Consider the following 10859-nt stretch of genomic DNA (forward strand, 5'->3'; position numbering starts at 1 on the left):
CTGACAGGGAAGTTAAAAAGCAATCGTGAAGACGTGAAATCAGTGTCAGAGGTAGATGTTCGTAAAGGATTTGTTTTACAATATCAAACTTCTATTTTGAAACCAGCCATATTGTTGCTTAGGGGAGTTTTAAGGTTCGAAGTCTCGACTGTGTTGGTGAGAGGGTGTGAATACAGATTTTGAAAGATGTCCTTCCCTTGGACTAAAAAAGAATTGGGCTTAGGTGAAAGTCAGGTTTACTAGAAATGAGACTTAGGTTTCCCAGTACAAAAATTGCATGTGTGTTGGGAGTATATGTATGGATTCAGGGAGGGAGTTCCTAGAAACTTTCAGGAGACTTAGATTGCTTGTAAAAGTCAAGCAAAGGACCTTTTGCCCCCTGCCCCTACGCCTCCCCAACATTTCAATAAAATAAACAGAGTGATAAGTGAGGAATAAGCAGAAAGATTAGGCCCAGGAAGACGTGAATGGCGCGGAAATATCTTCAGGGGGCAGGAATTGCATTTGAAGCCCTTGATTTGATTAAGGCATAAATATTCCTCTCTAGAGTTCAGCCTTTCAGGGCTTTAAGTGGATTGGGCTCGTCAATTAGTGGGCACTTAAAAGACTGAATCATTTTGTAAATTAAAATGCATGTTTTTCTCTATCTTTTAAGACTTTGGCCTTCCCAAGTGATCAAGCAACGTGGCAGGGGAATTATAGTTTTGGTACTCAGGTAGGCTAGGGTTCAAGGTACGAATCAACCTTAGATGGTGAGGGTGGGGGAGGACGCTTTGGAAATTGAGGAACAATTTGGATTCTCCAGAAGATTACGTGGGGAGCTGAATGTTCCCACAGAGGTACTCCAAGGAGGTGGGCTCGGTACAAGCGTGGTGTCCTTCGGTGGGGTAGACGTCGGCCTGACGGGTCCTAGGGTCCTGTTCTTCCCACTAAATCCTCTTGTGATGTGTGTCTCTCCTCTTCCGGCCCCTGCAGACTATACTGAACTCCATGCATAAATACCAGCCCCGCTTCCACATTGTGAGGGCCAATGACATCTTAAAACTTCCTTATAGTACTTTTCGGACGTACTTGTTCCCCGAAACCGAATTCATCGCTGTGACCGCATACCAGAATGATAAGGTAACCAGAGTCGCTTTTCTTTTTAATCGTGATATTAACACCCACTTCCCCTCCCCCCTTTAAGCTGCTCTGGGGAGAGGATAAGAAAGTTACAAGAGCATTGGGATGGGAGTCTGATTTTTCTTTTGTGATTTGATCTTCAGTGGAGCTTTGCGGGGAAGGGGCACTGGCACACTGCAGAGGCAGAAGGAAAAAAAAAAAAAAAACTTGACCAGCTAGGAATCCAGTGCTGAGTGAAAACAATGCCACACTAACTTTGCCAGTGAGAAGCTCCTGTAACCACTCGTCCTTACCGTTGCCCGCCCCACCCGACCCAGGGCTTTCTCCTGTTGGTTTCAAGGTTCATCCTCTTCCACTTCAGGAAGAAGGGTCAAGAAATCAGGTTCGAAAGGAACCAGCTAAAATTGAAGGCAAAAGCCATTCGGGATCTTGGGAGGAGAGTCCCAGCAGAGACCAGATTTTCTCCCCTAGCTAGAAATCCCGAGTAGCTGGTCTGGTTTTTATTACCTTTTACGCTGCTGTGTTTTTTATGGTGTGTGTGTGTGTGTGTGTGTGTGTGTGTGTGTGTGTGTGTGTGTGTGTTTGGAAAAACCTACTCTGATCACAGGGTCATGCTAATTGAGTTGTCTGAGGCTTTTGAGATGAGATGACCAAAGTCACCACTTCATTTGAAGGTTTTTTTTTTCTCCCTGGGCCTGAGGCCGGGGATTAGGAGTACCCCCAAATGGAACAGCAGGCAGCACCTGGTATGTAAAGCTATGGTGGCCCGAAGGTCATGGGCGTGTGCACAGAGAGACACAGAGAAAGTGACTCTTGCTGGGGGTTCACCAGTCGCCAGCTTGGCTGTTAGCAGGCAGTTAATGGGGGCGGGGGTAGGGGGGTGGGGGGCCTGAGGACCTCTGCCCTTCAACTTCTGAACCCTGGACCTCAGTGCCAGTCCAGCTCACTAGACGCCGCCACCCTACATTTTGAATTCACTCTCACTATGGGTGGGTCCTCTGTGGCCCGCTGATGGGGGTGTTCCAGGTCTGGTTCCTTGGTCTGGAGACTAGGACATCAGGACCTCCTCTCCCTACAAGAAGTGCAAACAGGATTTATTCCAAGAACAAGAATCCATCCAAGGGGCCCTTTTCCCACCTCTAGCGAACTCTGTATACATCCTCCCCATCCCCGACCCCACTGCAGGGAAGGGATTTGAAAGGTTACATACTATTTTTCCTCAGCGTATAGAAATGCACACACCCTCTAGACCCAGAATCCTATGAATCTAAGTTGTTAACGGAATAATAAAATATAGCATTTTTGATCAAAGAGGCCATGGGTCTTCTCCACCCAATGGCGGTGGCAGGGCATATAAATGAAAACAAATGTTTCCAGTGGTCATTCAGTCCTTCTAAATCTATAATTGTCAATATCGTAATTCCTGAAACACACTCCCCCGACACCCAGCAAAAAAAATCAAGCCCACTCCAGCACAAGGGTAGTGAAATCCCATAAATCATTTTATTAGATTTACAGAAAAGGTTGGAGGATGTGCTGTGTGTATGTTTGTGCGTGTGTTTTGGGGCAGGAAATACACCATAACATATTTTATGATCATTGCACTGTATAAAAAATCTGAAGGAAAGCATAATTTTAAGATCTACACGTTGCCCTTTGACAGCTTTTCCATTTCTAAGCCCAAGCTGTTGTCTGCCCAGGCAGGATCATTTCAGCCTGGAATCCCTGGTTTGGCCTCCAATGGGAGATGCCAGCCATGGCACAGTTTCCTTTGGTTTTCCTCCTGGCCCCCTCCAAACTTCTTCTGTGTTCCCCTCTTTCTTTCTCTTCAACCTGGCCTATCCAAATGACTTCTCTGGTGGTTGGAAGTCAGATTTCTAGTAGATTAATGAGTTGGGGGGAAACACTTCCAGAACATTCTAGAAAATGAAGCCAGTGTCTCTTTCTTGCTTGTGTCTCCTTCTCTAGATAACTCAGTTAAAAATAGACAACAACCCTTTTGCAAAAGGTTTCCGGGACACTGGAAATGGCAGGAGAGAAAAAAGGTGAGCTGAGACAGTTGTTTCTCAGATAATTTAGAAAATCGCTTTTCTAGGTCCGGAGACTCAACTGTTAGAAGTGGGATGCAGGCACTTATCTTGAGAAGGGTGGGGGAAGGGTGGAAAACAGTTTGATGCCCCTTACCGATTTCGGTACACTACTTTCTCTACCTCTTCCGTGTTACCTTAAAGGAAGTTAACTAGGCCACCCCATAGAAAGATGTCTCTGCAAGAAAAGTATCAGGGATACAGATTATATACAGATGCCTATTAATTTCGAATTAGTTTAAGTTCATCCTGGGCAGGTCCCAGGAAAGGACTAAGCCATTCACAAAATGCCTTGGAATTTTTGCAGTCTTGTCTGGCAAATACCCTCAGACAGAACTGAAGCCCCTGGAGACATCTATGGCCCCCTCCTTCTGTGAGGACATGTATCATTCTGCATTAAGCAGACAGCTGGATGGTATATAAAAGAAGCTCTCCCCTCCCCCACCCACGTTCAAAGAATTTCGAAAATCCAGAAAATCAGCCCCAATTTTTAACCTATCCCCTGGGGGAGGGGATGGGTATTAAGAAATAATTTCTCACATCAAAATAGGTTTTTTTTAGTCCGATTAATGTGTTGGTGAACCGATTACAGTAAAGTGCACCATGAAATAACCACTTCTTCCCAATCTTAGCAACCCATGCGGAGTTGGCCCGCTCTTTGTGTTCACTGCTTTGAGTCCTCTGTCCCCCTCCGTCTGTGAGACAGGCTGCTCAGCTGTCTCTGGCTGGCTCCAATCTCCCCTCTTGCTCTTTACTTTTTTTTTTTTCATATCATGGTTTATTTCATAAGATGACATCATAATTCATGTCTAATTCACAAGAACAAAGACTCAAACTCCTCCTGCCTTCCCATTTAACTCTGAGGGCAGGGAAATCCAGGTACAAATGCATGATCATGAGATGGCCCAACCTGATATCTAGTGGCTCAGGGTCACCAGGTATGGTCCTCCTCCTCACGAAGACATTATCTTCCCATCACCTGGACCTGCAGCTCCCAAAGGAGCAATCAGTAACCCCTGGGGAGGTGTGAGGCCCAAAGTTGCTCTTTACTTTTAAACAAGATTTCACTGCCCCAGCCAATACCCCTTCCCTAAGGAAACCCTCTGGTCTTGAATAAATACACCCAAAGCCTCTTTCCCCCTCCGTCCCCCTGGGCGTGTGTGCGCCTCTTTGGAGAGGGTGAGGCGGACGGTGAGGGGAAAATCCTGTTCTGATGTGTAACGCGGGCTGTGTGTGGGCTTCTGCCACAGAAAGCAGCTCACCCTGCAGTCCATGAGGGTGTTCGATGACAGACACAAAAAGGAGAACGGCACCTCCGACGAGTCCTCCAGTGAGCAGGCTGCCTTCAGCTGCTTCGCCCAGTCCTCTTCTCCGGCCGTCTCCACCGTAGGGACGTCCAACCTCAAAGGTAAGTCTGGCCACCTCTGATTTCTCAGATTTCTCCAGGTCTTGGAAGCCAGAAGAGTTGGGGGCTGGGGGCACCCACCAGGGAACCTGACCCCTCCAAAGCTTCAGATCCTTCTAGAAGTTTGTAAACAGGAGCCAAATCTCACAAAGGGTGATCAGGTGTGTCCCCCTTCCCTAAGTTCATCTGAGAGCTCAGACCCCTTTCCCCCAGACACTGATTTGGCAGGGAGGAAGGGGTGGTCCCAGTTCCTGTATCCCCTCTGGGTGGGGGCCTGGAGCATCTCTCTCTCTTTCTTTTTCCCCCACCCCCCCACCCCACCCCTCCAACCAAACAACAGCTGACTTTTTTTTTACTCTATCTTCAAACTCTAGGTTAAAATGTGTTAGGCTGGGGGTGGGAGGAGTCGGGGGATTTTCTGCCACCTGGAACAGGGAAGGTGACCGAGAGAAGTCCAGCTATAGAGCCACCCTGGACCTGTGAGAGGAGATGGAGCACTGAGAATCTGTGTTGGGGAGGGCAGGGATGGGAGGGGAGGAGCTGTTCAAATCCCCAGTTGGTTTCCTGTGTTTAAAGAGCAAGAACTATTTATTTGGAAAGACACACATGCTCTCAATAGGAAGAGACCTGTTTTTTAAGTGAAATAAAAGGAGAGTTCTTTATGTCTTCAATCCATTCAAGCTTTAAACACAAAATGGGATCCCTTTTTCTTTTTTTTTCTGGTAGGACACCCACAGAGGGTGTGGTGAGAGCAAAAGAGAATCCATGATTGTCTTCAGGCAGTGAGTGGGCCGCTTATCACCCATCTCTGTCTGCAGAGACGGGAAACAGAAGGCTCAGTGGAGTGTGTGTGTGCGCGCGCGCGCGGGCATTGTGGGAGGAGTGTTCACTTCTGCCACTACCAATTCAAATGTCAGGGTTCTCTCCAAACAAATCCTTCTGAAAGAATCCACAAATTTGTGGAAGGGACTGATCTCAATCACTCAGGGAACAAAGAGAGGGTAACTAGAAGGTGTTCCTGCAGCGAGTTTTAGTGTAAGTCAGTTTTAATTGTTAAAAACTGAATTTGCAATCGAATGGGAAAAAGGCCAGGAAAGGCTTTGTCTGACCTAGTAGGAGCTCAGTCCTCACTTGCGTAAAATAGTAAAATTCACTACCCATTTGAGGAAGGATCTGTGGAGGGAGGGGTACTGCTCTATCTACATACTTGAAATTTGTTACTAGCTTGTTGCATCCTTCCACTAAAATTTGCGGTATCATCACTCCCACTTTGCAGATGAGAAAACTGAGGCGCAGAGAGGTTAAGGGGCTTCCTGGGGTTACACAGCTGGGAAGTGGCCGAGCTGGGATTCAAAGTGGGGAACTGGAGTTATGCTGGCCCGGGTTTCAGAGCTAACGCCCTTCTGCTTGGCTCTTGTTTCCCTCCTATGGTAGATCTGTGTCCCAGCGAGGGTGAGAGCGATGCCGAGGCCGAGAGCAAAGAGGAGCACGGCCCGGAGGCCTGCGACGCGGCCAAAATCTCCACCACCACGTCGGAGGATCCGTGCCGGGACAAGGGCAGCCCGGCGGTCAAGGCGCACCTCTTCGTGGCTGAGCCCGGCGGCCGGCCCCGGGACAGCGGGCGGCTGGACAAGGCGTCGCCCGACTCGCGCCACAGCCCGGCCACCATCTCGTCCAGCACCCGCGGCCTGGGAGCCGAAGAGCGCCGGAGCCCGGGCCGCGAGGGCGCGGCCCCTTCCAAGGCCGAGGAGGCGCGCGCGCTGCCGGGCAAGGAGGCCTTCGCGCCGCTCACCGTGCAGACGGACGCGGCCGCCGCGCACCTGGGCCAGGGCCCCCTGCCCGGCCTCGGCTTCGCCCCCGGCCTGGCCGGCCAGCAGTTCTTCAACGGGCACCCGCTCTTCCTGCACCCCGGCCAGTTCGCCATGGGGGGTGCCTTCTCCAGCATGGCCGCCGGCATGGGGCCCCTGCTGGCCACCGTGTCCGGGGCCTCCACCGGCGTCTCGGGCCTGGATTCTACGGCCATGGCCTCGGCCGCCGCGGCGCAGGGACTGTCGGGGGCGTCCGCGGCCACCCTGCCCTTCCACCTCCAGCAGCACGTCCTGGCCTCTCAGGTATTTATCAGCCGCCTCTCCAGCCCCTCATTCACTCTCGTTTGCCTGCCCTTTGATCGCAGACACTCACCCAGTCCCCCTGCCTAGAAGCTTTCAATAATAATAATAATTATTATCATCATCATTATTATTACTAGGTGCAAGACTTATTGATTCATCATAACCTCACACTCCCCACCAAAACTTAAAAAAAAATTTTTTTCTAAGTTAAGGGCTATTTCTAGCAGAGTAACTAGATGTTAATAACAGATAATAACTCTACACAGCACTTACTTTGTGCCGGGCGGTCTTCTAAGTTCTCGATCTATCCTGACTTCAGTGATCCTATGATCACCTCCACCTTCTAGATGAAAGGACAGAGATCAGAGATGTTGAGTAACTTATCCAAGGACACACAGCTGGTAGGTGGTGGACCTGAGACTCTACCCCAGGCAGTCAGTCAGACTCCAGGGCCTCTTCCAGAGGCTGTGATTTTAGCTTCAGAGTTGAAATGTCTCTTAAATGTTTCACAGCCAAACTTCCCCCAAGACTTAGAGGAGGGAGAGACCATGGCCTGGGAAGGGAAGTGACTCCCTGGGGAAGAGTTGATTCTTGAACCTCCAATATGAAGCTATTTCCCTGCTCCCCCACCCCTCACAGGCCAGCCTGTTCCCCAAAGGGTTAATCGTTTGTGCACACGTGGGAAATGTCAGAAGGACAGGCTGGGGCTGTGGCAGGCTTGGCGGCCTGTGTATGGCTCAGACAGCTGTGTTGGGGCTCCAGCAGCTGGGGAGAAGTCTCAGGCTGCTGAAAATGCCCTGAACCCCAGCGAAAAGGTTCTATGGGGTTTTCTGCAAGCCCTTGCCTTTTGTTTTGTCTGAGCACATTCATCTCCCTTCCCTGAGCCAAGAGGCAGGACTGGCCACCCCCTCTGGAAGGAGGAGGGGACTGAGAAAAGGGCTGGCTTCTGCCCTTCCTCCATCCCTCCCATCTCCTGTGCTAGCCCTTTCTGGAGACCCTCCTGTCATTGGTGGGCAGGTGATAGGCAGGCGAGGGCCTGCCTGGGCAAACAGGTACTAATAGTACCCAAGGCAATGGGTCAGAGAGAACTAACCCAGGCCAGGGTCCCCGGATTTTTATTCTGCTTCTGCCACTTGCTAGCTGAGTGAATTCCTACACCCCTGGGGCCTACCTCAACTCAGTCTCTCCACCTGTAACACCAGCATATCTGGGGCTAGGTGATTTCTTTGTTCATAGCAAACACCCTTTACTCTCTCCCCCTCCATCCTGCCCACCCCCCTTTTCCTTTTGCTTAAGGATCTTCCCCAGATTGTTTTTTTTTAACTTCTAGACTGGAGTAGGAGGACGGAGGGGTGGAGCAGCGACAAGAATGAAAAAAAAATGCATGTCCAATATTTTATGCCCTCTGGTTTTCACCCAGCTACTTTTGTGGGGTAGACTGTCTGTAGCCCCATTTAGCAGGTGGAACAACTGACTCTTATGGGAGAATTTCCAACCGTCCTATTGGCCAGGCACCCTGTATGAAGTATACTGCAGGCAGCAGCTCACTTCATACCCACAAAGTCCCACATAAGTATGCGAATTATTAAACTTTTCCCTGGTTTTGCCGTATAAGAAAGCTGAGGCACAAGGAGTGAATACTTTGGCCTAAGTTGACACAGCTCAGATTTGGACCTAGACACAAGTTTGAGTGTCCTGCTCCCTACCCCCCAGGGAGAGAGGTTAAGGACTCGCCCAAGGTGGGGAGGGGTGGGGGAGGGGAGGGGTGATGGATGAGGTTGGCTCCTCCCCACTGCGCAGAGCCTGGGCCCTGACTCTTCTGCCCCTGCGTTCTCTTCCTCGCCCAGGGCCTGGCCATGTCGCCTTTCGGAAGCCTGTTTCCTTATCCCTACACGTACATGGCCGCGGCGGCAGCCGCCTCCTCGGCGGCAGCCTCCAGTTCCGTGCACCGCCACCCGTTCCTGAACCTGAACACCATGCGCCCGCGGCTGCGCTACAGCCCCTACTCCATCCCCGTGCCGGTGCCGGACAGCAGCAGCCTGCTCACCACCGCCCTGCCGTCCATGGCCGCAGCCCCGGGGCCCCTCGACGGCAAGGCCGCCGCCCTGGCCGCCAGCCCGGCCTCGGTGGCCGTGGACTCGGGCTCGGAACTCAACAGCCGCTCCTCCACGCTCTCCTCCAGCTCCGTGTCCTTGTCGCCCAAACTCTGCCCGGAGAAGGAGGCGGCCACCAGCGAACTGCAGAACATCCAGCGGCTGGTCAGCGGCTTGGAAGCCAAGCCCGACAGGTCCCGCAGCGCTTCCCCGTAAACCCCTCCCCAGAAAAGTCTCTCCATTCCAGTCCAGTCTGCAGTGCACTTTGTTGGATGTCAGATAAACCACGGGCGTGCAGTGAGGTCAGCCCTTCTTTGTGCAGCCCTGTCTGGGAAGGGGTGCCGGACTCCCTGGAGAGAATGTGCTAGAAACAAGTCCTGTCTTCTTGGCGTGGTTTATACATCCAGGATCTGGCTCAGAAACGTCGGTTGCACTGAGCTCTTGGGGGTGGGAGTTAATGCCTTGGCGGCCGGAGCACCTCCTTCGAGGCTGGTCTGGAAGCTGTGGGAAGATCGAGGTAGCCAGGCCCCAGAAGGGGAGGGGTTGAAAAGCTCCCCCAGTGCAGATTTATATATATATATTTTTTCCTTCACCGTGTCAAGTGGAAACACAAATAAAATTGAAAAAAAAAATACCGGGGACAAATGGATACATTAACATGATTCTGTTTGTGAAGATTAAAAACTTTCTAGTGACCTGCGTATCAGTTCAAAATAAATTACTGGGTAGCATTGTTTGGGGAGGGAAGTCCCTGCCATCCTTGTTTAGTCTCTATTAAGGAAATCTGTGTCTTTTTAATATTCTTGTGATGTTTTAAGAGCTATAGGTCTCTTTTTGCATGTTCCACAGTAATGTATTTGTGGGTTTTATTTTTGAATGCTTGCTTTTAGAGAGAAAAGGACATTACCCCTTACCCTTTTCCTCGATCCTCGACAACCCCAAGGCAGATGATTTAAAGGGAAGGGGGTGGGGAAAACACCAAAAATGAATTTATTTTATCTAAGCTCTGTAGCAGGATTCATGTTGTCCCTCTGGCAGTTCTTTCTCTTTCCTGTATATGCAATAACAAGGTTTTAAAAAATAATAAAAGAAGAAGCGAGACTATTAGACAAAGTATTTATGTAATTATTTGATAACTCTTGTAAATAGATGGAATATGAATGCTTGAAAAATTAAACTTTAATTTATTGACATTGTACATAGCTCTGTGTAAATAGGATTGCAGCTGTCAGGTTTTGTGGTTTTGTTTTCCTATAGTCAGTTTTATTTCAAGGTCACAGGATTGCTTTTAAAAGTAGAAAACACACTTTCTGCACCGACACCGACACACTTTTCAAGAGCTGTCTGCAAAGAAAAAAAAAATTTTTTTAATGTCCAAACGTGGGGAAAAGTACTATTTCCTATTTTACCAAAACTTGGGGAGGTGGGGCTGCTTTGCAGCCCCACCTGAAATTCCTGAGTGTGGTTCTGAGATTGCTTGCAGGTGGGATGGGGAGTGCGGAGGCTGTGGTTTGACTTTATGATTTTTCTTTTGTATTTGTATTTGCTAGTCTCTGATTTCTTCAAAACAAAGTGGAATTGACTACTTACTGTCTTCAGTGTTGATGGTGTTTTGAATTGGTGCCTATAGAGATATATATTCACAGTTCAAAAGTCAGGTGCTGAGAGCTGGTTTAAAGACAAATTCATGAAGGTATATTTTGTGTTATAATTGTTGATGAGTTCTTTGGTTTTCTGTATTTTTGCGCCCTCTCTTTAAAATATCATTGAAATTTCAATAAATTTTTATTGAAATGTCTTTGGGCCTCGTGTTAAGTGCTTTCTTTAGGGAACTTTCCTGAAAGTGGAGAGTGGGCCTCTTTCTCTCCTGGCTTCCTTTAGCCCCTTCTCTTTGCCTTTAAATAATTAAGACCGCCCCCACTGAAACAAAATGAGATGTCACTCAAGTTACAAAACTAAAAACAAAAGTCCCTTACTCTGCGGCGGCGGCGGCGGCGGCGAAGGGAGCGGTTTCAATCTGAAATTACTTTTCCTTTAAATT

At 49.3% G+C, this 10859-nt stretch overlaps 1 protein-coding gene across 2 annotated transcripts in view; it reads left to right on the forward strand.

The window, feature by feature from the left end:
- The window catches only part of TBX3 (T-box transcription factor 3), a 13667-nt gene extending 3101 nt beyond the window's left edge, over window positions 1-10566 (forward strand). Inside the window, exons 3-8 of one of the 2 annotated variants that reach the window (XM_024121049.3) lie at window positions 656-715; window positions 976-1122; window positions 3091-3167; window positions 4460-4617; window positions 6049-6725; window positions 8573-10566. In XM_024121049.3, coding sequence (XP_023976817.1) covers window positions 656-715; window positions 976-1122; window positions 3091-3167; window positions 4460-4617; window positions 6049-6725; window positions 8573-9034 — 1581 coding nt within the window. In that variant the 3' untranslated portion in view covers window positions 9035-10566. The remainder of the gene's footprint in view (window positions 1-655; window positions 716-975; window positions 1123-3090; window positions 3168-4459; window positions 4618-6048; window positions 6726-8572) is intronic. The other variant, XM_024121050.3, reaches the window with a different exon arrangement.
- Window positions 10567-10859: the final 293 nt, after the last annotated feature.

The sequence above is a fragment of the Physeter macrocephalus genome, unplaced genomic scaffold, assembly GCF_002837175.3.
Source record: "Physeter macrocephalus isolate SW-GA unplaced genomic scaffold, ASM283717v5 random_518, whole genome shotgun sequence".
Classification (NCBI taxonomy): domain Eukaryota; kingdom Metazoa; phylum Chordata; class Mammalia; order Artiodactyla; family Physeteridae; genus Physeter; species Physeter macrocephalus.